We start from the raw sequence: 26,636 nt of genomic DNA, 5'->3' as shown, positions 1-26,636 counted from the left end.
CTGTGCAACATTCTTGGAAGCAAGGATTTTGATAGCATGAAGTCAGACAGTGAGCTCAGTTTTTGCTGCTACTCTGGGTGAACACAGAACCCTTGTCATAATTATAAGGAAAACTGCATTTCTCTTATAAATTACAACTGTTTTGCACTTCAAATCTGATGTCTGCGGCTGGAAAATCAGGAGCAATGTTGGTGGAAGACCCAGATCAAACCTATGAGAATGTCCTGGCTGAGATTCAGTCTTTTGAGCTGCCCATTGAAGCTACTTTAAGGTAGGGCTCCTTTATATTTTGTTGTTTCTTCTTTAGTGGTGATAAGGTAGTCTTATTCACTTCTTTTTATACTTTTCTCTAACACAGAATAAAAAATAATTTTTGAAAAATGGTTACAACTCTGGTACATACCTAATCTCAAAATTTTATCCTTAGAGGAATGACAGTAAATAAATAATCCACTTTTTTTTGCATTGTATTTGTTTCATAATTCATCACCACAAGGTTAAAAAATAGAAATGACTTTCAAGGGATCAAAAAGGACCTCATGCCAACTCCAAATAGATTGAAAGTCATTTATATTTGAGTGGATGTGAGTTGTAGGAAAAAAACGTAGAATGCTTTTTTGTATTGTTGCTGCTCTCGGGTATATGGTGACCTTTCGGATATGTATTTTTTATTTCTATATAAGATTTAAAAATAGCTTCTTTGGTAAGATGGGAATTAATTTGCATAGTTCAAGGACAGGATTAAAATGAAAGACCATGTATCTCTGTGTTAAACAGGCAGTTTAAAAAATTTAATTCTTTTTGACTGTCTGCCTATACCTGACACTTATCAGTGTGGGAACAGGATGGCAATCACTGAATGTGACAGTGACAGACAATAAATATTTGTTGACTAATATTTGTAGATTAAGTGAAAGGATTTTTTTTTTTTTTTTTTTTGCTGTTGTCTTTTCAGTCTCAGAAAGATCCAGGACAAAATGCTTTGAAATCCTACAGCTTAAATCTGAATAAATTCAGATTTCTCCCAAATGTTTAAATTTGATTTTGCATTAAATAAATTCTGAATCTTTTCAAAGGGCCTAGGGTAGTGTTGGGAGTATGGGAAGATATTGATATTTATTGGTTGATTCTTGGGCTATCAATATGTAGGTGCAGTTGAAAAATAATTACGACTCCATTATAACTGTTCCTTACACCTTCATTTTATCTGAGCATCATGAACATCCTTGAAGAAGGGCAGGTGATTCTTACCCTATTCAATAGGTAGAAGAAACCAAAGCTTTTCACTAACAGGAAACTTGGTAATTTTTTCCAAATGGAACATACTTTATACTGTACTAGCATCTTCTCAAACTTGTACATCTGCCTGGTGGCTAGGTCAGAAGTCTAAAGGGAAACATGAGAGGGGGATAAAGGGAGCCTGGATGTGTGTTAATTACTGTGGCCTCTGCTGCTACTGCTGCTTTAGAGCCCTTGGTCTTCACCCCTGACCCTCTCTACTTCTCTCCTGGTCTCACAACCCTGGCCAACATCTACAGGTTTCATCCATCCTTGGAACTATCAGCTAGTCTTGCTCTGGTACTGGACCTGACTTCCTGCTTTGGTTCTTGGATCTGTCCTACCCTCTGTTCTGAGGGCAAATATCCCCGGTCTTGTACTTGGTCTTCCTAAAGAAAAGAATTGGTTTAGATCTGGCAGTCACAGCACTCTCCCAGCATCACAAGAGTAGACACAGCACAAATATTTTCTCCAGGTGCTGCCTGTCATCACCACCAGTGGACCTGGAATGCCCAGTTAGCTTTGTATTTAGGTTATTGAATAAGGTCTTTGAATAAGTAAGAGAGGTCTTTTCCAAAGGCTACTGCTAAAACACCTCAATGTTATTTTGGAAGGTAGACACAGAGCTCCTAACAAGCCTTTAATTGGGACAATATTCACCAAAATTAGTTTTCCTAAACTGTTGCTGTAATCATTGATTAGATGAAGACTTCTTAGGCTAGTATTCGACACCTTTCTACACATCCCTGTGCGTGTCATTGGCATCCGAATGTCACCTATTCTGGTTCACTGCTCTTATGGAACATAATCAGCTCATGTGGCCAAATATGAGGATTGGAAAATAAAGACAGGACTTCCATTTTGGCCAAACTGGAGTGTTTACTATTTGATAACATGCCCTGAGATTTTCTTCCTTCTCGTGCTCATGGTTCCTTTCCTTTATTATCCTTCACTCTTATTTCTGCCTGCCAAAATCCAGCCCATCTTGCAAGGCACAGCTCAAATGTTCTGATCCATCAACCACAGGTGAGCGTTTCGTCCTTTGAAGCCCCAAAGAATCCAGGGCATTTATTCTGACTCACTTGGATGCGTGTGTATGTGTGTGTGTGTGTGTGTGTGTGTGTCTATTTTATACTATAACCATTCTCAGGCTAAAGACTCCTGAGGGCACAACCTGTGTCTTACTTATATCTTAGCATCCTCTGCAGAAGCTTCTACCATGCCTGGCACACAGTAGCTAGATAAGTATTTGTTGAACTAATTTGTATGAGCTTCTGAGCTAATGATGACCTTGCGAGGCAAAAGAAAGAAGGTAGTCCAGGGAGAAAGTCATCATTTCAGGGAAGAAGAGAAGGCTAAAGTATTTGAATAGTTACAAGTTCTAAAGGCAGAGAGGGTGGAAAAGAAGTTTGGCTGGAGGGAGGTTGGCCCAAGGGCTGGAATGGACAGTGAGGGGAGGGTTAGGACATTGAGAGGATGGGGCTGGGAATACAGGGGAGAAACATTCTCCGGGAAAGCCCTGCACCTGGGAATTGAGGTAGAGAAAATATCCAAGAATTCTCCTAGTTGTTCTTCCCTGTCACAGAAGAAAGGCATTACTTCTACAGCCGTTTTCTGTTGTAAAATCCTAAACTGTTCGCTTCCTCTCCCCGCCCACCTTGTTTTTGAGGTGCCCTGCTCAAGGTCAGTGTTCAGATCAGGGTCAGGTGGGGTTTGTTTCTCTAGCAAGGTGAGCTCAGAGAGCTCAGGAACTCAAAACCCAGAGATGATTTCTGCTAGTGTCATTTAAGGATGGCTCAACAGCCCTTCTTTAACAGGGTGTGCAAGGCTTCCTGGCTAAGTGTGCCCCACCATCATCGGAGAGAATGGGTCTCCTCCACCTAGGAGTCGTGACGGGGTTGCTGAGACCGGGACTCATGTTGTCTGGTACTGTCGATGGCCATAGTCTCGTTCACCTGCCCGGGCTGCCTTCTGCCTACCTCCTGACTTCATACAAGGCTGCTCCCATCCTGTCTCCTGCCTGACTCTCCCAGTGGGCCCCTTGAGTCAACTCCTTTGGTCTTCTTTCTGTTTTGCTGGAAAAGTGGACAAGAATCAGATGATTCTGAGGTCCTGTGTTTGTTTTCATCTATGTGTGAAATGGGACCACTGCCCAAAGTATTAAGTTTAAAGGAGAGATGGTTTTAGGGGAGAGTTGAGACATTATGTTTTTTCCATGGTTTATTTGTGTTGCCAATGAAATACCCAATAAAGACATCTCAGGCAGCTCTAACAATTGAATTGGGGAATAAATTTCCAGGGTGGCAAATTGGAATTTGATGTTAGCCATGCAGACAGTGACTGAATTTCAAAGAAAAGGGAGAAATGTAAAGAAAGGCCTACCGCTAGTGCCTGTGTTGTCCTAGCATGGCTTTGCTTTGGGCGTTCAAAATCACCTGGCTGGCAGATGCTTGGTAGGCTAAAACTCATGAGCAGGTGGGGTCTGGAATTAGTTTTGCTACCCTAATCCTTTTGCCCTGGGCATCACTGTTTTTATCATGTTACCACCATATGGTAATTTCCACCAGATTTTCTCATTCTTATTAGGTTTTCTGATTTTTACTCCATTTCCTCCATTTGGCCTAGATATGCCCAACTCCTTGCCAGCTGCTGCCTCTAGGGGGCGTGCCTCTCCCTGGTAGGCTTACCGGCTGTCTGGAGCCATGCTTAAAGAAACTACAGGGACTTCCCTGGCGGTCCAGGGGTTAAGACTCCATGCTTCCACTGCAGGGGGCACAGGTTTGATCCCTGGTCAGGGAACTATGGTCCCACATGCCCCATGGTGCCGCCAAAAAAAAGAAAAGAAAAGAAAAGAAACTACAACACTAGTACCTTATTCAGCCTTATTCAGCATTACCAACTTCCTTGAACAAGGATAGTTAATAGCTTTCAACTAGTAGTATATCAATTCCAGTGCATTGGTAGTGGTTTTCTGAATCCTCATGTTGAGCGTGGTTCTGATAAAATAGCAATGGTAGCTATGGTCTTAGGATAACACAGTAGAGCAGCATCCTTACATTGATCACATCCACACTAGAACTTCCTGCTGCCAGGCCTCGCTCATTAGACCTGGCCCCCCATGGGTACCCTCTCATACCTGGGTATAGCCTGGGCTTATTATGCCTCTTAGGCTCCTGCAGGTGTGTTGTTAGCCTCTTAGAACAGGTCTTGAAATCATAACATGTCTGAACCAATTTGAATTCAGAAATTACAGTGTGTCTTATTGCTAGAGCTGAGACTGAGATAAAGAGATTGGAGGGCAGTGCAGTGTTCGTGGGAGGAAGAAAAAGAGGACATATCCAAAGAAAGCCCTGCCGAGGGCTGGGAAAAATAGGAGGAAAAGGGAATTGTACATGATGACGTACCAGAAGAAATTTTTGTAATTGTTTTATGATAACATAATTGTTTTACACTTGTACTCACAGACTCTCTCGGGCTCTTTTCCAAAAGCTGACCATGAAGTTTTAACAGTTTAAGAGCAAACAGGATATTATTATTTCTTTGACTTTAATGTTTTTAAGAATGAAGATAACATGCTTTTAGAAAAGAACAGAAAACATTAAAACAACAACAACAAAAAACAACCACCTAAACTGTAAACACAGTAAAATCTTAGAATGACATACTAAAAAATATAACTAGTTAAATTCAGCTGTAGACATTCTAGGATGCTCTTGCTGTTTTTATCTTCAGAAATGTAAGATTTCTGTTAAATCTTATTTCATTAAGTATGTTAAGATCAAAGCTCTAGCATTTATTAGTTATTTGATTTTGGCCGTAGTTTCTGAAACTATAAAATGGGAATTATAATAAAACCTACCTCAAATGTATTTGAAGTGCTTAGCACAATGCTGGCCTAGCACATTGTAAATGTTCAATATTTTAGCTATTATTATTATTACGTCTAATTTACATCCGGGATATATATTCCAGCATAATATAGTATACACTTTAGAGTGTTGAAGTAAACAAGCACTCACAACATCTTGAAATTCTGAGCAGGGGGAAAATATTGAGTAATGTAAATTTTATTTTGGTTGCCTAATATTCAGGGGAGAGAGGTATCCCTTTTCAAAATCCTATTTACTAATCCTTATATTTGATGCTAATGTAATATCATGACCTCATTTAATCTCTAACGGGAGTGGTATAGTGTGCAGCATGCTGTGGATATAAAATGGAATCCAGAGAAACTGTTCAGGAATAACTGTGGGCCTAATTATGACTGAGGCCTGCCACGTCTGTAGCACCTCAGGAAAGCCTGGGGTCCCTGATGACAGTGGGCTGTGTAGTTGCCAAATTTTCACTGAACACTTAAATAATACCATTAGCTGCTTGATCTTCAGTGGAACACTAGAGAGAAGTTTAAAAAAACATTTTTTTTATGTTGAGAACTAAGTATTCCAAGCAGGGAGACAGTTCTGTTTATTTAGTGGTTAAATGAATGGGCTCTGGAGCCAGAAGGACATGTGTTCAAATTTTGCCTCCATACTACTTACTAATAGAACTATTGAAAGGTTTACACGAATTAGGCATTATGTGTATTTAATGTAGTGGCTCATACATAGCAAATGCTCATTCATTCAGTTAGTAAATATTTATGGAGCATCTCCAATGTGGCAGGCAGTGGTGGAGGATGGGCAATGGTCTTGTTGTTGATATAGCAAGATCAAGAGACCTGGAAACTCCCTGCTCGCAGGGAGCTGGCATTTTAGTGAAGAGAGCTAAAAATAAATTAAAAAGCGGTAATAGGTGCTATGAAGAATAACAAATCAGGGTGAAGGATAGGGAGGTCCAGGGATCCTATTTTACAAAAGGGAGGTCCAGGGAGTAAATGTCAGCTATTATTATCTTTATTAACATTTCATTACATTAGTTACATTTCTAAATCCTTTTTTGCTGAGAGAAGAAAAAAAAATAGGACGAGTGAGAAGAGAGGGAGAGAGAGCGAAAGGCAATAAAGAAAAGCTAAGTGGGGAAAGAGTGAGGAATAAAAAGCCAACAATGAGGAGGAAAGAAAGAGGAAAGAGAAGAGAAAATGGTGTCATAAGCTGGCCCTGGGGTGCTGTGGGGAGAGGAAGGAGGTAATGGAATTCAGAGAAAATACTGTTGCTCTTTGATTGCTCAGTGGACTTTAAAATGTTTAGCTTTGGGATGAGCAATGTAATGGTGCTTTCAGGACATCGTTCCGAGGGCAGGACTAGTGATACAATTTACAGGACCAATGCGAAATGAAAATGCAGGCCTCCTTGTTCAAAAGATTATTAAGAATTACAAGATGGTGATGGCAGAGCATTAAGCCAAGAGCCAGTTCTTAGGCCCCGCATGGATGAGCCAGCTCTGTCTGAGAGCTTAGCGCAGAACCTGGCACACAGCAGGCGTTCAATAAAAGCTGTTGTTGAATGAAGAGAACCTGGGGCTAATTACTTTTGAACTTCTTTGAGGACTGGCCCATATTTCAGAAAAACTGATTTTATTTGGCTTCAATTTCAGATTTCCTTCTATTGTTCTCCCCTGTGGGATATGGAACAGATTCCTGGACACAGTTTTGCAGCAGGAATCCTCCCAGGCCTGGCTGGGCTTTGTTCACATTCTCTTGCACCTACAGACTATGGCCACCTGGGGTCACTGCACCAACAAGGTAGAAGCTGGAGGAAAGCAGCTGTCAAGACAGCCCCAAAGACTGGCTAAAAGGCACAGGGAAGCGTTAGTGGATAAGAGCCAATATATAAAGACTGCCTGTACTCTACATTTTGGTAAAGTTCTGCAACTATATAACAAAGGCTCTTAAACTCTTTAAGAAACATCTGAATGATATTAGCAAAGTCTTGAGAGGATAAAGATCAGGAAGTCTGCTCTAGGGTTCCTAGGAGTGAGAAAGGGAATCTTTCTGTAGAGCTGTACCCTACCTCATGAAACACGCTTTTACAACATTAAGCTTAACATGAGAAGTATTTGCATGTGGATTATTTATTTAACAAATAGTAACTGGGCTGGTAGTAAACTATACAGACATTGTCCCATGCCTGGAAATGGAGACAGACTTGCTGATTGTTCGGCACCATGATGTGTGTGCCTCCAAGGACAATGAAGAGACCCTTGACTTAAAGCAAGATTCGGAGGGCTCACTAAAGTGGATCCAGAACCAAGGGTCTAACCGAAAGACAGGGCCCCTGATTCCCCAGCCACAACAGGAACAACTTTCAGGCAGTTTCCTCCCATCGAGCATTCAGAAAAAAAAATGAGGTTCAGGTTCAGAAAACTCTGATACAGAATTAGGCTATTTTGTTAATGGTTAGAAAAAAAGAACAATATTGTGTCTGGTTTTTATTTTTATTTTACCAAAGAGGAAGCTAAATTCCGGGCTTCCTGATTTAATTACAAATGTTGGATAATCCTCGTCTCCAATGCTCATGCAACATTATACATATATTATCTCCTTTAATCTCCACACCACTTGGTGAGCTAGAGACTGTTATTGCTTCCAATTCACACTTGAAGAAACTGAGGCTTAGACAAGTTAAGTCACGCTACCGAGGCCCCACATCTAGTAAGAGATGAATTGGAATTTGAACCCAAACATTTAAATGCCAGACCAGGACAGCTGCATTCTACAGCCTCCTTCTGAGGGAGGGGTTTTCCCAAGATTATTTATTAGTCTGTAGACAAGTGGCTCAAAGTATAAGTCGTTAATGATTAAGATTTTATCTACAGGTTAAACCCTTACTTTGCTGGTTAGTTTCCTGCCGGACACAGAACGCCGTGTCTCTTGCTCTGCCAGTCTCCTGCTCTGTCAGTCCTCCTGATATATCTTTTCCCTCCCCGGAGTCCTGATGAGAGATTTCAGGTGGATCTCTGGAAGTCAATATCCTCTGCCCCCAAAATAACATGCATGTGCTGTCTTCCAGTGTGCCCTACTACCCCCAACCTCTTCAGACCAGACTGACTAAGTCATTTATTCCTTGGGTAAAACAACATCGGAACAGTCTTCTTATCTGATTTTTTTTATTAACAGGAAAAACAGGAACAGCTGACTAGCTCCATCTTCTCCAACTCACTAGCTGTGTGGCTTTGGACAAGTGACCTAATCTCTCTAAGTCTCAGTTTCTTCAAATTAAATTGGAGATAGCAAAAGTACCCCACAGGGTGAAATTAGATTTTAGTAAAATTAGTACTAATTTAATTACCAAAAAAATTACGGATTAAATTAGTAAAGATTAAATTAGATAATATAAAGGGCTTAGCAAATAGTGCTCAGTAAATAGCTATTATGGTTTTTATTTTGGCCTATAGCTGAAATTCTTCATTTTGGAGCCTTTTAGAAATGTAGCACTTTAGGCCTTTTTTCACATGAATGTGTTTGTTATATCTACGTCCATAATTAAAATTTACATAGTTAGCTAGTTAGGACATTTAGCTTTAAATTCTTAGCAAAAAACTTAAGGTACTAACGGAACTGTCAGAAGTCACAGAGAGAACCAGCAAGAGCTGTTTCAGAAGGAGAAGTGGTATATGGACTTCCTTCCATCTTGACTTGACTTGAGGGGAAGGTACTGCCACTTAACGTTGAGGTAATCTCTATGGGCAGGTGTTGAAACAGGCCAGGAGTGAGGACTATGTAAGCAGGGCTGGCTTCCCAGGGCAGGGGCATTTGGAGCTGGGTTTAGATAGATGGCATCAGGGTTGGAGAAGAGAAGGGGAAAAGGTCTGGGTAATGAACACTCCAGAAAGGAATGCCCCACGAGTATGGGGCATTGCCAAATAAGAAGCTGGCTTGTGCCATATGTCTCCTCACCTTGCTTCACTCTTCAGAACAATGAATCCTGGCCCTGCTCATCGTCTGAGCTAAGATAGCCTGCCATTTCCTGCAGAGAGAACTGGCTTTCTGTTCTCTTTGTAGGACAGTAAAAATTTGTTCTCGGATCTTATGTTTTGGTTTCAGGTTCAATTTTCAAAAGGCTTATTTTCCCCTCTCAAGAGCTGGACCTGCATTTCAGATGTGCTAACACCAGGTGGTGGTGCCTCAGCAATTGAGGACACAGTCTGCTAAGAAAAAAATTCAGTTTTTTACTACTCAGTAAAAAACAGTGGTATGAAGGGCCAAAACACTAGGGTCTAGGTACAGGTATTTGGCTCCATCCAATAATAAAATTTTAAATAACCAGAGGAATGGATGAAGTTTATATCCTCTGACAAAAGTCCATAAATATCATTTCTTGCATTGAAGCTCCTGATAAAAGTGAACATCAGGGAATTTGAGGTAACATTTTGTTTGTGCTGCAGATTTCTATTAAGGCAACTGAATACACAATATTATAAGATGTTATATTTAATGTCAACATATAAAGAGCAAGTTTGAAGAAACTAACTTTTTACAATTTGATATTGTTTTAATTCCTAATTGTTACCAATAATGGATTAATTAAACTCCTAACCACTCAGACCTGTTTGGAATGCTCCTTTCTAACTCATCCTGAACCCTTTCCAATGGCTTCAGAACTTCAGCATTGTCTGGTTTGAAGACCCTCCAACTTTCTCTCAGCCATGTGCAGGACTCTATGAGGAACTATAAGAAATTGCAAAATTAAAAAAAAAAAAGTCATCTCTGAACTTAAGGACCTTAACATGGTGTGAAAGTGCTGGTGGACTTGGGAAGAGATTTCTTTTTTTTTTTCTGTATATTTTCACAGCTTGAGGAAGTGAGATTACCCAGAGAAGATCTGGATTCTCTTGTACCATCAAGACAGTGGAAACAGGCTTGTGATTGGTAGAATAAGTATTTGGATGCAGCAGAGGTTCCTTAGTCTTGCAAGCCAGTGTGCACTGATGTCAGCTGTGTTTCGGTTCCCTGGGGGTCAACTGTACAAAACAAACAAAATTCAAATTATAAAAAGGAACTAATCAAAACAAGTGCAAACTCTTAAAACAGTTGTTGGTGGAATGGATATATGTGCTAAATTGAATCTAGAGTCAGTGGAGAAGGTTGTGATTCGTTAGGGAAATCTTTATGAAGGAGATAAATCTGAGTTGAAGTTTCCAAGGAGGGCAGAAATTTCACATTAATAGGAAGGAGGACATTTATATATGTTAGTAATGTTTATTGGACCCTTACTAAGTGTGGCAGGCAGAATAATGGTTCCCCCACAATGTCTATGTCCTAATCCCTGGAATCTGCAAATATATTACCTCACATGACAAAAGGGATATTACAGATGTGATTAATGTTCAGACCTTGAGATAGAAGATTATCCAGAATTACGGGGTTGTGTCAAACCTCATGCCATGGGTCCTTAAAAGCAGAGAATCTTTTCTGGCCTAGGTCAGAGTCAAAGGGAGATGTGACTACAGAAGAATGGTCAGAGAGATGCAATATTGCTGGCTTGAAAGATTGGGGAAGGGGGCCATGAGCCAAGGAATGTGGAAGGCCTCTAGAAGCTGAAATAGGTAAGGAAATGAATTCTCCCCTAGAGCCTCTGGAAAGAGCACAGTTGTGCTGACACCTTGATTTTAGCCCAGTGAGACCCACATTAGACATCTAGCCTACAGAACTATAATATAATAAATTTGAGTTGTTTTAAGCTAAGTTTGTGATAATTTGTTCCAGCAATAATAGAAAGCTAACACAACATGGGACAGCAAAATGAGGTAGACAGTACTATTATGGTCATTTACAGATGGGGAAACTGAATTATAAAGGAACTAGGTTCTTGCACAATGTCACCCAGCTGTGGAGTGAAGGACCAGGGAATTAAATTGAAGACACCAGTCTTCAGAGTTCATGCTCTTAATTATTATGCAATATCATCTCCCAGGATTTTTGTGGGAGGAGGATGGAACTAGTAAAAGCGTCTAGAAAAAGCTCACTGAAGGAGTGAGTTACACAGCTGTACAGTAAAGAGCTTGGTTGACTCAAAGGGACATTCAGAGCCCTGGATTAATGGAGACCAGAAAATACATTTCCTCAGGGCTAGGTAAGTACTCTCTTCTTGATTAACCTTCTCAGTCGCTGCTTTGACCATGACAAACTGGTTTACTCAGCGTCCCACAAACACTTCACTAAACAGAACTCTTCTACACTAGTACCTTTGCCCAAGCCACCTGCCTTTCTTTCCCATCTCGCTGATGCCCACTGCTCTCAAGAGCTTCCACGCCTTATCCCAAACACAGCAACTTGGGGGCACTTGGGTTCAAGGACTTTGGCATGAAATCACACATTGCACTTTTATCTTTGCCATAAGGTGTCATAATTTTACGTCATTTACTTTTTCTGTCGCTTATAATTTATTTCCAAGTTGACTGGCCTCTGTGGACTTCGCGCGGGCAGGGACAGGAATCCACTCAGAGCAGTCGCCAGCTGGGATCTTCCTGGCTCATTCCTAAAATAAATCTTACTCCCACACACCATTTTGTTTTTCTTGAGTACACGTTTTCCTTTCTCTGACTCTCCACCACCCAGAGTACATCAGGCCTCCCTGTTAAACGTTCCCGTAGCTTTTATTACAGATTGTCGACCTCCCTCATTACTAAAGTATCCCCAGCGCGTAGCAGAGGGTCGGGCACACAGAATACAGGGATCTATGTGAAAGCCCAGCCAGTTAATAGCAACTAGGGACAAGTGCCGAGCGCGAGGTGGAGGTGACGCGTCTCCACCCCTTGCCGCCCCCGGCAGTACCCTGGCCTCCCGCAGGTGTGGAGACCCGACACCTGGTCGCGGACCCGCGCGCTGCCTCCCACGCCACCCGCGCGCCCCTGCGCTGCCCGCCCCGCCCCTTTCCCCGCCCCCTCGCGCTCGCGCCACAGGCCGCTCGCCCCCGCGGTTCTCGCGGCGCCGCGCCTCGCTGACTCCTCAGCTTCCAGCCAAGATGGCGGAGAGCGGCGAAGGTCTGGGCACCGTTCCGGAGCACGAGCGGATCTTGCAGGAGATCCAGAGCACCGACACCGCCTGCGTGGGGCCCACCCTCCGGTAAAGCTCTCATCCTCCCGGGATCTCGGGCTGTCCCCTCCGGCCGCTCGTCGGGAGCCGGGCGGGTCGTCCGCCGCCGGTTGCGCGCGGAGCGGCCAGACAGGTGGTGCGCGAGGGGGCGGGCGGGTGAGGGCGCTTCAGGGCGGCGGGCCGGGACCTGAGCCGGGACCGGGGCGGGGCGGCACGGGAGGCTGCACCTGTCGGCGCGGCCCGCCTCAGCCACGGGAGCTGTCACCGCGCAGCTGGAGGGTGTGGCTGCCAAGGCGCCTCTGACCCCGGGAGCCGCGGCGCCGCCCCGCCTTCGCCGTCCAGTCCCGGCCCTGGCCTGGGGTCTCGAGGACGCGCCTGGGGTTTCCGGGCTCTCGGATCGTGCGGGGGCCGAGAGCGGCTTGGCTGCGGCGTGACCGAGGTACCGACGCTCGCGCAGGTGGAAACCCTGGCGAGCTGGGCTGCCGAGGGCGTGGGAGAATTGAAATTGAGCGGGAGACGCCGGCACCATTATCTCCCCTCCCGCGCGGCCAGAGTGGGCGAGGAGGGAGCGTGGGCTGGAGGGGAGGAGCTGACGCTCGGGAACGCGCTGATGTGACCGTGCGCTCGCTCGGCAAGCCTGGGGAGCTTTTACTTATTTACGAACGTTTCATTAATTTTGCATGCATTTCCCAGTTTATTTTAAAAAGAATCTCCACCCTTTAAAAATAGTACAAGAACAATGAATATTCCAGACTGAATACCTGCTGCCCTAATAGAATATTAGCCGGGTACTATAGTGATCCATTAGAGTGTTAGGCACTTTCTTCAAGGATGAGTGCCTTTTAAACATAAGGTTTCATTTTTCGCTGTGATGATAATGAAATTATTATTCACTTAGGGAACTTGGGACTCATTGGGCTTTAATCATTATTATTTCTTCAGGATACATTCCTAGAAATGGAGCGCTGTATATTTTGTGGACTGAGGACGTAGTATAAAGTGAAGCCAGTTCAAGTTATGATGTAAATCCACCTTGCTCTGAGAATCCGGAGACCTGGGTTCTTGGTTTACCCTAGTCTAACCACTGATGAAGCGTGCGGTCATGGGCAAAAATCATTTAACTTCTCTGAACCTTGATTCTTTATTTGTAGACAGGGGAGGGGTAGGTGTTTAGATGCCCAGAAAGCCCAGTACCTTAGGGACCTTGCCTATTTGTTTACTGCTGTATGCCTAACACGAAGCATGTGGTGGCATCTGATATATTTTTGTCAAATGAAGTTCCATTTATGATATGATAAGAATAATTAGTGCATTTTCTTAATTTTTCAATGTAATTCTTTTCGTAAAACTCTGCATTTGGTAATGAAAGTAGAAATCATAGCCTAAAAGGAGGCTTTGTTCTCCTCACTGCGTGGTGAAACTGAAAGAATACAGTATGTGGTATAGTTATCAGAACAGTCCATTTTTGAAAATAGTATTGGTTATGAAGGAGATGCTTCTTCTTGAGAAAATGTGCTAGGCAGTATCCTTGATAGCAGATGAAATTGACTTAGAAGAAAAATTTGAAATACAGTGGGCTCTTGAACAATATGGATTTAAACTGTCGATCCACTTATACCTGGAATTTTTAAAATAGCAAATACCGTGGTACTACACGATCCACAGTTGGTTGAATCCGAGGATGTGGAACCCGGGATATGGAGGAAACCAGTGTATGGACAGCTGACTATAAGTTATATGTGGATTTTTCACTGCATGAAGGGTCCGAGGCCCTAACCCCCTCACTGTTCAACAGTCAACTGTATATTGAGAGATTTTTGTGACACAAATAGAATATACGTATTCATGGTGTTATCATTTTGTTCTATTTTGCTGGACATTTTTGTAACCTGCTCACTTTGTTGAAACCGCACTCTTTTCTTTAGTGAACTACATTGACTCATACTTATCCTATATATACACTTGTCATCTCTCATTTATAAGCATACTCTTTGCACACACATGTAGAAGGCACTATTAGTGGTCCTTTCTCTTGAACAGTTTAAGCTACTGTTATCTTTTCCCAAGATTTCACTGAGTGAAATGCTAATACTAAATTTTAAAAAAACTTTCATTATGGGAAAATTTAAGTGTTTTAAAAAGTAGAAAAGTCTAATGGACCACATGAATTTATAATCTACCTTCAATTCAACCCCTGGCCAGTCTCATTTGATCTCTTGCCATTTCCACTCTTCCTCACCCTGGATTATTTTGAAGCAAATCCCAGACAGCAGTTCATCCACAAATATTTCAGCATTAAGATTAATTTTTGTTGTTATTTCACAATTAAGTTTTAGCTGGCATGTAGGCTTATGTTGTTATAGTTATTATTAATATTATTTTTCTTAGTGGCAGACTTTTTTTCAGCCTGACCTTTTACTGACTCACTTTTTATCAGATCAGTCTTCCTGGAGGAAGCCAGATGATTAAATGAGAAGCATATTATACACTTTTCACAGGGCCTGGCATATGATGTGGTTCTTTGGCCACAATGGAATTAAATTAGAAGTCAGTAGTAGAAAAGTATCTGGAAAATTCCCAAATATTTGAACACTGAAAAACGCACATCTAGATAACCCATGGATGAAAGAAGAAATGGAAAGAGAAATTAGAAAGTATTTTGAACAAATAAAATGAAAACACAACATATCAAAATTTGTGGGATACAGCTAAATCTATACTTAGAGAGAAATACAACACTAAACACCTCTACGGGAAAAGAATGGTTTAAAATAATGGCCTCATCTTCTAAGTTAAGAAACTAGAAAAAGAAGAGCAAATGAAATCCAAAAGAGCCAAAGAAAGAAGATGATAATGATCAGAGTGGATATCAGTGAAATAGGAAATAGAAAAACAGTTGAGAAAATCAGTGAAACTGAAACCTGGTTCTCTGAGATCAGTAAAATTGATAAACTTCTAGGGGAAAAAAGGGAGCAGATACCAATGATCAATTCTCAACTCACTTTGAGGTCAGCATGAACCTGATACCAAAACTAAACAAAGACATTTCTAGAAAAGGAAACTATACACCAGTATTATTAATACACACACTAGAACACTTTAAACAGAATTTTAGCAAATTAAATCCACAATATATAAAAATAATAAATGGGATTCATTTCAAGAATGCATGCTGGTTAACACTTGAAAAACCAACTGATGTAATTCATATTAAACTAAAAAAAATTATATGATCATCTTAATAGATGCAGAGAAAGCATTGACAAATCTAACATTCATTCCTGATAAAAACCCTCAGAAACTAGGAATGGAAATTCCTCAGCCTGAAAAAAGGCATCTAGGGGCTTCCCTGGTGGCGCAGTGGTTGAGAATCTGCCTGCTAATGCAGGGGACACGGGTTCGAGCGCTGGTCTGGGAAGATCCCACATGCCGCAGAGCAACTAGGCCCGTGAGCCACAACTACTGAGCCTGTGCGTCTGGAGCCTGTGCTCCGCAACAAGAGAGGCCACGATAGTGAGAAGCCCGCGCACCGCGATGAAGAGTGGCCTCTGCTTGCCGCAACTAGAGAAAGCCCTAGCACAGAAACGAAGACCCAGCATAGCAATCAATCAATCAATAAATAAATCTTAAAAAAAAAAAAGGCATCTATGAAAAACCTGTAGCTAACATTAAACTTAATGGTGAAAGACTGAATGCTTTTCTCCTAAAATCAGGAATAAAGCAAGGATGTTCATTCTCACAACTTCTATTCAACACTGTACTAGAGGTCCTAGCCAGTATAATAAGATAAGAAAAAAAATCTTGATTGGAAAATCATCTTTATTTGCAGACAATGTAATTATCTATAGAGAAAATCCTATGGAATGCATAGAAAAGCTACTAGAACTGTTAAGTGGGTTTAGCAAGGATATAGGACACCAAATCAGTATGCAAAAATCAATTGTATTTCTATGTGCTAGTAATGAACAATCAAAAATTGAAATAAAAAATAGCATCAAAAAATATGAAATTCATAGGGATAAATATGGCAAACAATGTGAAAGATTTTTACCTGAAAACTATAAAACATTGCTAATAGAAATTAAAGAGGACCTAAATAAATGCACACATATGCTGTATCCATGAATCAGAAGATTCAATAATGTTAAGATGTCATTTCCCCCAAACTGGTGTTTAGATTTAAGGCAATCCCAATAAAAATCCAGCAGTTTTTTTTGGTAGAAATTGACAAACTGATTCTAAAGTTCATATGGAAATGCAAAAGACCTAGAATAGCCAAACTAACTTAGAAAAAGATGAAAAGTTGGAGAACTTACATTACCTGGTTTTAAGATTTATTATAAAGCTACAGTAATCAAGACAGTGTGGTACTAGCATCAAGCTAGACAAATAGATCAGTGAAACTGAGAAGACTCCATAAATAGGTTTACACATATGGTCAGTTAATTTTTGGCAAAGATGTAAAGGCAATTCATTGGAAAAGATAGTCTTTTTAAATAACAGTAGTGGAATGTCAGATATCTATATGCAAAATAATGAACTTTTAAATGTATTTTGCATCATATTTAAAAATTAACTCAAAATGGATCGTAAACCTAAACGTTAAATGTGAAACTATAAAACTCCTAAAAACTACAGGAGAAAATTTTTGTGACTTTGGGTTAGGCAAGGATTTCTTAGATACTATTACAAAAGCATAATACATAAAAGAAAAAATTGATAAATTGGACTTTATCAAAATTGAGAACATCTGGTCTTCAAACACACTGTTAATGAAAAGACAGGCCACAGACACGGAGAAAATATTTGCAACTCACATCTCTGATAAAAAAAAAAATTGCATACAGAATGTATAAAAGAGATCTTTGAGACTGACTGATAAGAAAGCAACCAACTCATTTAAAAAATGGGTAAATCCAAATGTAAAATAGATAGCTAGTGGGAAGCAGCCACATAGCACAGGGAGATCAGCTCAGTGCTTTGTGACCACCTAGAGTGGTGAGATAGGGAGGGTGGGAGGGAGACGCAAGAGGGAGGAGATATAGGGTTATATGTATGTGTTTAGCTGATTCACTTTGTTATAAAGCAGAAACTAACACACCATTGTAAAGTAATTATACTCCAATAAAGATGTTAAAAAGAATGGGTAAATGATTTGAATGGATACTTCACAAAAGAAGGTATGTAGAGAGCAAATAAGCACATGGAAAGAAGATTAACATCATTAGTTATTAGAAAAATGCAAATGAAAACTACGGGGTAAACCACCACACTATTGGCATGTCTAAATAAAAGACTGACCATACCATGTATTGGTGAAGTTGTAGAACAACTGGCACTCTCATATGTTGCTATGGGAATTTCATAGATGCTGTTTTTCAGGTTGAGGAAGTTCCCTTCTAGTCCTAGTTTGTTGAGTGTTTTTATTATGAAGGAACATTGAATTTTTCAGTTGCTTTTTCTGCATCTGTTGAGATGATCATGTGGATTTTGTCCCTTATTGTATCAAAATGGTGTTTTACATTAATTAATTTTCAGATGTAAACCAACCTTGGGTTTGCAGAATAAATCCCACTTGGTCATAGTGTATAATCATTTTTATATGTTGCTGGATTCCATTTGTTAGTATTTTATATAGGATTTTTGCATGTATATTCACAAGAGATATTGGTCTTTTATTTTCTGGTGATGTCTTTGGTTTTGGTATGAGAATAATACCTCATAGAATGAGTTGGTTAGTGTTCCTCAATTGAGATGAATGTGTTTTTATTTCTCTCTTTGTTTTATTTTTGTGGTGTATCACATTTATTTATTTTTTTTAATGTTGAATAACTCTTAGATTCCTGGGATAAATTCCATTTGGTCATTGTGTATAATCCTTTTAACACGTTGGATTCAGTTTGCTAATATTTTACTGAGTGTTTTTACATATATATTCATAGGGGATATTGGTGTGTAGTTTTCTTTTTTATGATGTCTTTATCTGGATTTGGTATCAGAGTAATGCTGGCCTCATAGAATGAATTAGGGAGTGTCCCTACTCTTCCGCTTTTTGGAAGAGTTTGTGAAGGAATAGTGTTAATTTTTCTTTAAATAGATGGTAGAATTTGTCACCAAAGCTTTTCTTTCTTGGAAGGTTTTTGATTATTGATTCAATCTCTTGTTATAGGTCTGTTCTGATTTTCTATTCTTATTGCACCAGTTTTGGTAGTTTGTGGTGTTCTAGAAATTTGTCCATTTCTTCTAGGTTATCAGGTTGTTGGTATAAAATTGTTCATAGCGTTCCTTTGTAACCTTGTTTATTTCTGTACGATTGGTAATACTGACTTTTCTTTTATTCTTGATTTTTACTAATTTGAGTCTTTTTTTTCTTGGTCAATTTGGCTAAATGTTTGTCAATTTTATTGATCTTTTCAAAGAACCATCTTTTGGCTTCATTGATATTTCTCTATTGTTTTCCTACCATCTATTTCCTTTGTAGCTAATCTTTATTTCTTTTCTTTGCTTGTTTCAGGTTAATTTGCTCTCCTTTTTATTAGTGTTTTGGGATGGAAGGGTAGGCTATTGATTTGAGAGCTTTCTTATTTTTAAATGTAGGTTTTTGCAGCTATAAATAATCCTCTAAGTACTGCTTTAGCATCATCCCGTAAGTTTTGGTATTGTGTGTTTTCATTTTCATTCATCTCAAAGTATTTTTAAAATTTCCTTCGTGATTTCTTCTTTGAGTCATTGGTTATTTAGACGTATGTTGTTTTTTTTTGTTTTTGTTTTTGTTTTTCAAATTATTTATTTATTTATTTACTTTAGCTGTGTTGGGTCTTCGTTTCTGTGCGAGGGCTTTCTCTAGTTGCGGCAAGCGGGGGCCACTCTTCATCGCGGTGCGCGGGCCTCTCACTGTCACAGCCTCTCTTGTTGCGGAGAACAGGCTCCAGACGCGCAGGCTCAGTAATTGTGGCTCACGGGCCTAGTTGCTCCGCGGCATGTGGGATCTTCCCGGACCAGGGCTCGAACCCGTGTCCCCTGCATTGGTAGGCAGATTCTCAACCACTGCGCCACCACGGAAGCCCCGTATGTTAATTTCTATGTATTTGTGAATTTCTCAAATGTCCTTCCATGGTTAATTTCTAATTTCATTGCATTTGGTCAGAGATCATACTTTGTATGACTTCAGTCCTTTTAATTCATTGAGGCTTGTTTTATGGCCTCACATGTGGTTTATCCTGGAGAATGTTCCATGTGCAATTGAGAAGAATATGTATCCTGATGTTGGGTGGAAGATTCTATAGATGTCTGTTAGATCTCATTAGATAATAGTTGTTCAAAGTCTTCTACTTCCTTTTTGATATAATGCTTAGTTCTGTCCGTTATTGGGTATTGGATAGTTTTTGCTTCATATGTTTTGGGCTCTGTTGTTAGGTGTATAAATGTGTATACTTGTTACATATTCTTGATTGATTGACTCTTTTTCTGTCCTTTTACTTTCAACCTATTTTTATCCTTGAATCTAAAGTGTGATGGATCTTGTTTTTTATCCAGTTTGATAATCTCTGACTTTTGACTGGATTGTTTAATCCATTCATATTGAATGTTAATATTTATATAGTTGGATTTATAGCTGTCATTTTAATTTTTTGTTTTCTGTGTGTCTCATTTCTTTTTGCTCCTCTGTCCCCCCCGCCTTTTTTTTTTTACTATTTTTTGTTAAGTGAATATTTTCTAGTGTAACATTTTAATTACTTTAGTGATTTTTTTCCAGTATTCTTAGTGGTTGCTCTCAGAATCAGCTTCAGATTAATTCTAAATTAATTCCAGTGAAATACAGAAACATTGCTTCTATATAGCTCTGTTTCCTCCTTCCCTTTTTTGTGCTATTATTGTTATATCTTACATCTATATATGTTACAAATACAACAATATGGTGTTACATTTGTTGCTATATATAATTTTTTATTTTTCAAAGAAGCTGAGAAAGAGAGCAAGTATATTTATAGAGTTTGTTACATTAGCCTTATTTACCATTTCTAATCCTCTTTATTTGTTGCTGAGTTTTTAGTTGTGTCATTTTCTTACTCCATTACAGCTTTGTTCCCACATACTTAATTTGTGCTGTTATTTTCAAATATGTTTCTATATGTTATCAATACAATTATGTACATATTGTCCTTTGCAATTGCTTTTTAAATTAGTTAAGAGAAAAAAGATGCATTTATACTGTCTTTTAGAATTACATAGTTACCTTTGCTGGTGTTCTTGTGTGTGTGTGTGCGTGTGTTCATATTGCCATCTGGGTTCACTCTTTTAATTATGAAGAACTTCTCTTAGTATTTCTTGTAAGGCTGGTCTGCTGGTAACTAATTCCCACAGTCTTTGTTTATCTGCAAGTGTCTTTATTTCGCCTTCATTATTTGAAAGATAGTTTTGTTGGTTATAAGATTCTTAGTTGACAGTTTTTTCTTTTAACACTTAGAATATATTATCCCACTGCCTTTTGGTCTCCATTTCTTCTGTTGATAAGTCAGCTGTTAATCTCAGTGGGATTCCCTTATATGTGGTTTTTTCCTCCTTGTTTTCAAGATTTTCCCTTTGTCTTTCATTATTTTTACTGTGATGTGTCTGGGTGTGGAGTTCTTTGTGTTTATCCTTCTTGTAGTTTGTTGATCATCTTAGATGTTTAGTTTAATGTTTTTCATCAAATTTGGGAAATTTCAGCCATTATTTCTTCAAATATTCTTTCTGTTCCATTTTCTTCTTTACTTTGGTACTCGCATCATGTGTATGTTGGTGTGCTTAACGCTGTTCACATTTCTCTGAAGCTCTGCATTTTCTTCATTCTTTTTTCTCTCTGTTTGGATTACATATTCTGTATTAGTCTATGTTTAAGTAGTCTTTCTTCTGCTAATTTATGTCTACTGTTGAGATTTTCTAATGAGTGTTTATTTTCTGTTGTTGACTTTTCAACTCCAGGATTTTAACTTGGTTCTTTTTTATGATTTCTGTTTCTTTGTCAATAGTCTCTTATTTTATTAGACATTGTCATCATACCTTCTTTCACTTCTTTAAGCATGTTTTGTTTTTAGTACTATGAACCTAGTACTTTGAAGTCTTTGTTAATTCCACCATGTAAGCCCTGTCACAGGACCTGTTTCTTTTCCTGTGTGTGGGTCATAGTCTCCTGTTTCTTTGCCTATCTCATGATTTGTTGTTGTGGTTGAAAACTAAAATGTTTAGACAGTATATTGTATCAACTCTTTTTTTTTTTTTTTAAAGATTTATTTATTTATTTATTTATGGCTGTGTTGGGTCTTCGTTTCTGTGCGAGGGCTTTCTCCAGCCGCGGCAAGCGGGAGCCACTCCTCATCGCGGTGCGCGGGCCTCTCACTATCGCGGCCTCTCTTGCTGCGGAGCACAGGCTCCAGACGCGCAGCCTCAGCAGTTGTGGCTCACGGGCCCAGTTGCTCCGCGGCATGTGGGATCCCCCCATACCAGGGCTCGAACCCCTGTCCCCTGCATCGGCAGGCAGACTCCCAACCACTGCGCCACCAGGGAAGCCCTGTATCAACTCTTGATACTGATTCCCACCCCCACCCCCCCAACCATGTTCTGGGGCTTGTTTTTTTTTCCCCCTAATATTTTATTTATTTATTTATTTATTTATTTATTTATTTTGGCTGCGCCAGGTCTTAGCTGTGGCATGCAGGATCTTCGTTGCGGCATGCAGACTTCTTAGTTGCAGCATGCATGTGGGATCTAGTTCCCCGACCAGGGATTGAACCTGGGCCCCCTGTATTGGGAGCACTGAGTCTTACCCACTGGACCACCAGGGAAGTCCCTGGAGCTTGTTTTTGTTTGTGTTTGTTTGTTTAGTGGCTCGGCTGGACTATTTCAGTCAACTGTATTTCCCTCACAGTGTGAAGCCTCTGCTGCGGCTCCTCAGAGGGCACAGTCTTGGCATGTACACAGTCACTCTGGAATGACAGTGGTTTTAGCAGAATTCTCTTTATGTCTTTTCCTGATCTCTCTGTTAAGCTGTCTGCTTATCTTTTTTTTTTTTTAATCTTTTGGCCACGCCCCATGGCATGTGGGATCTTAGTTCCCTGACCAGGGATCGAACCCACGCCCTCTGCATTGACAGCATGAAGTCTTAACCACTGGACCACCAGGGAAGTCCCTGCCTGCTTATCTTGATACCACACTGAGATGTTAGACTCCAGTAATTGCTGGCTGGTTGCTTTATTGTTTTCAACAATATTCAGGGGCATAAGTTGTTTCACAGTCTAATCCAATTAAATCTGGTCCCCCTTGCAGTGGTAGGTTTTTTTTTCCCCCTTATGCAAGTAATTTGTTGAGGCAATACTTTCAGATGAAACCTGTAGGAGTGAGGGAAATAGGATAGGGTAGAGGAGATCTAAAACTGTGGGTTCAGCTTAAGTCTAGCCTCAGCCTGATTCCAGGAAGAGCTCTGGAGTTAGAATGATATCACAGGGACTTCCCTGGTGGCACAGTGGTTGAGATTCCCGCCTGCCAATGCAGGGGACACGGGTTCAATCCCTGGTCTGGGAAGATCCCACATGCTGCGGAGCAACTAAGCCCGTGTGCCACAACTACTGAGCCTGCGCACCTAGAGCCCGTGCTCCGCAACAAGAGAAGCCACCACAATGAGAAGCCCGCGCACTGCAACAAAGAGTAGCCCCCGCTTGCCGCAACTAGAGAAAGCCCGTGTGCAGCAACGAAGACCCAGTGCAGCCAAAAATAAATTAATTAAATAAATTAATTAAAAAAAAAAAGAATGATATCACAGAGTTGTTCCACTTTGAGGCAATGGGGCTGAACTTTTACTCCCACCTCCAACAACCTCTCATTGGCTATAGGCTACTCCCAGAGTGTGTGACTGCTGGGGGGGCATACCTTCCCAGGTATTACTGGGCAGAGTGCCTCCTACTCGCAGGTCTCCAGAGAAGGGTGAAGCTATGGGTCCTTAGTAGCTGGGAGGTGAATGCACCACCAGGTAACAGGGATCTACTACACACCCCAGCAGCTAGAACACATTCAACCAGATCATGCTTAGTAAGGTTGAAGGAATAAATGATAGAGTTTTTCATTTATTTCTCTATTTTATATTTATTCCTGGCTTAATGATTTTTCTAGTGGATTAAGTCCCCTAATCTTCCCAATCTTGATTTTTAAATATTACTTAGAGAATTGTGATAAAATATACGTAACATAAAGTTTACCATTTTAAATGTATAGTTCGTTTCATTAAGTACATTAACATTGCTCTGCAGCCATAACCACCATCCATCTCCAGAACTTTTTCATCTTTCCAAACTGAAACTGTACTCATTAAATGGTAACTCCCCATTGTCCCAGCAGCCCCCAGTAACTACTATCATACTTTGTTTCTATGAATATGATTACTTTAGATACCTCATATAAGTGAAATCATATAATTGTTCTTTTGTGACTGGCTTATCTCACTTAACATTATGTCATCAAGGTTCATCCATGTTGTAGCATGTGTCAGAATTTCCTTCCTTTTTGAGGCTGGATAATATTCTATTGTACGTATATACTACTTTCTGTTTATACATTATTTGTTGATGGACGCTCAGATTGCTTCCATCTTTTGGCTGTTGTGAATGCTGCTGTGAACATGATGTACAAATACGTGTTTGAGTGCAGGGTTAGTTTTTCAGGCCAATCTCTGAGGTTTGTTCTGATCATAGGAGGGCTCTTCACATTTTCTTTCTCTGGTTCTTTTTGGTAAACTGGCTGACCTGTGATTTAACTTGTTGATCACATGGAGGTACCAGCCTCCTCTCAATTGCTTACTACCAAAATCTCCATTGTTTTCAAGAGTACCATAATGTTTGGACTTCCTTACATTCTGTTCTAAATAAAGTCAGTTTCTTTGGGGAGAACTTTGCAATTTTCTCCTGCTTCTTCCAGTGGGGATAATCTCTGCACCACTGCACCAGACCTTGGGGCAGGAACAATGGCCTGTTTCAAGTGATACTATTCTTAAAGAGCAGCGTTCTGGATGGGGCAGAGGAGTAGGACTCTGTGTGGGGCAGTAATCTCTGTTCTTCTTGGCCTGCCCCTTAAAGTGTAGAGCCTCTGTCCTATGAGCTTGTTACAGACCAGGGTTCTTGGCCTTCCTTAATCAATAGAGATTGATAAGAGACCAGACAAGAAATTCAGGCAAGGCTTTATTGGGGCCCCTGGTACAGCAGGGGGGAGTGAAAACAGGTAACAGTTTCCTTTGCTCACTCCTCAAGGTGGGGGCCAGCTGGTTCCTTAAATGGGGTGAAGGTAGGGGTGTGTCCAGGGGTCAGGCCAGAGGGGTGGCTTAGGTGGCCTGCCCACCCCTCTGGTAGTGTTGAGTGCAGGGGGCATGCGCAGTACCCTGCTTTTGCTCTTGACACCCTATTTTTGCTCCTGGCTCTTCAGAAGTGGCAGTTGGGGTTTTTTTTTGGTCTTTTTGTGTCTTGTTGTCCATAATTTGCCCCATCTGCACATGCAGGCAATTATTTTTAGTCCCTTATAGTTTCTTTGTATTTTGTTGCTGGAAGAGACATTTGCCCAGGTTCAGACACTGCAGCAAAGGGTCCCAGGTCCCAGGTCCCAGGTCCCAGGTCCCAGCCTGTCTCAAGCTGAGGTTGGGGCAGTTGGGATCCCAGTATTCCTGGCTACTCCATCTTTGGGAAAGCCTCTGTCCTATGACATCCTTCATGGGGCTGGGTGGAGGAAGGAGGGCTGGGTGGAAGAAGGAGGCCCCCAACCTTTCAGCCACACTCACCTGGAATTTAGCTTCTGTAACACAGAACTGTGGAGGAGGGAGGATGAGAAATGAGGTATGCCTGCCCTTTTTCTGACCCTTAACTGAAACCTGGGGGGAGAGGAAGCCCTGACTACTTAGCCACACCCACCCAGGATGGAGCTTCTATCATACTAAGCTGGAGGAAGAGTGTTAGTTGTGGTTCAGGGGCTATAAGCTCTTACTGTTCTTAGTAGATTTTCTTGAATAAATGTGTCTTCATTTGCTGTATGCTCTTGGGACAATTTTCAGAGACTTCAAATGGTGTTTTTTGTTTTAAAGTAATTTTCATTGGTTATGGTTGTTTCACTAGGAAGTAGGTTCATGAATTCGGGAAGCTTCATCTTGTTTTTCTTTTAAATAGAGGTAGAATTCACAAAACATAAAATATGCCATTTTAAAGGTACAATTCAGTCATATTTAGTACATTCACAATGTTGTACAACCATTACCTCTATCTAGCTGCAAAACATTTTCATCATTACAAAAGGAAACCCTGTACTTGTTAAGTAGTTACTCTCCATTCCCCCTCTTCTCCCAGCTGCTGGCAACTACTACTCTGTTTTCTGTCTCTATGGATTTACCTTTTTTGGCTATTTCATTAAAATATTGATAGAAACATACAGTATATGACTTTTTGTGTCTGACTTTTTTCATTTCAGCATAATGTTTTGAGATTCATCTATATTGTAGCAATGTATCAGTACTTCTTTCTTTTTTATGGCTGAATAATATTCCACTGTGTGGATATTCCATGTTTTATTCATCCATCAGTTGGTGAACATTTGGGTTGTTTCTACCTTTTGGTTGTTGTGAATGTGCTGCTATGAACATTCATGTATAAGCTTTTGTTTGAATGTCTATTTTCAGGTTTTTTAGGTATATATCTAAGAGTGGAATTGCTGAGTCATATGGCTATTCTATGTTTAACTTTAAAAAGAGTCTATTGGGGGAGGGAGGGGCAAGATGGCGGAAGAGTAAGACGCGGAGATCACCTTCCTCCCCACAGATACATGAGAAATACATCTACACGTGGAACTGCTCCTACAGAACACCCACTGAACGCTGGCAGAAGACGTCAGACCTCCCAAAAGATCTCCATCTCAACATCAAGACCCAGCTTCACTCAACGACCAGCAAGCTACAGTGCTGGACACCCTATGCCAAACAACTAGCAAGAGAGGAACACAGCCCCATCCATTAACAGAGAGGCTGCCTAAAATCATAATAAGGCCACAGACACCCCAAAACACACCACCAGACGTGGACGAACCCACCAGAAAGACAACATCCAGCCTCATCCACCAGAACACAGGCACTAGTTCCCTCCACCAGGAAACCTACACAACCCACTGAACCAACCTTAGCCACTGGGGACAGATACCAAAAACAACGGGAACTACGAACCTGCAGCCTGTGAAAAGGAGACCCCAAACACAGTAAGATAAGCAAAATGAGAAGACAGAAAAACACACAGCAGATGAAGGAGCAGGGTCAAAACACACCAGACCTAACAAATGAAGAGGAAATAGGTAGTCTACCTGAAAAAGAATTCAGAATAATGATAGTAAG

General features: G+C 40.6%; 1 protein-coding gene across 1 annotated transcript in view; it reads left to right on the top strand.

The window, feature by feature from the left end:
• Positions 1 to 12,173: 12,173 nt before the first annotated feature.
• Positions 12,174 to 26,636, top strand: part of EXOC6 (exocyst complex component 6) — a 198,422-nt gene continuing 183,959 nt past the window's right edge. Inside the window, exon 1 of the mRNA XM_061195100.1 lies at positions 12,174 to 12,280. Coding sequence (XP_061051083.1) covers positions 12,180 to 12,280 — 101 coding nt within the window. The 5' untranslated portion in view covers positions 12,174 to 12,179. The remainder of the gene's footprint in view (positions 12,281 to 26,636) is intronic.

The sequence above is a fragment of the Eubalaena glacialis genome, chromosome 1 (assembly GCF_028564815.1).
Source record: "Eubalaena glacialis isolate mEubGla1 chromosome 1, mEubGla1.1.hap2.+ XY, whole genome shotgun sequence".
Taxonomy (NCBI): domain Eukaryota; kingdom Metazoa; phylum Chordata; class Mammalia; order Artiodactyla; family Balaenidae; genus Eubalaena; species Eubalaena glacialis.
The sequence above is the reverse complement of the archived record's forward strand: the minus strand, read 5'-3'. Positions and strand labels throughout refer to the sequence as shown.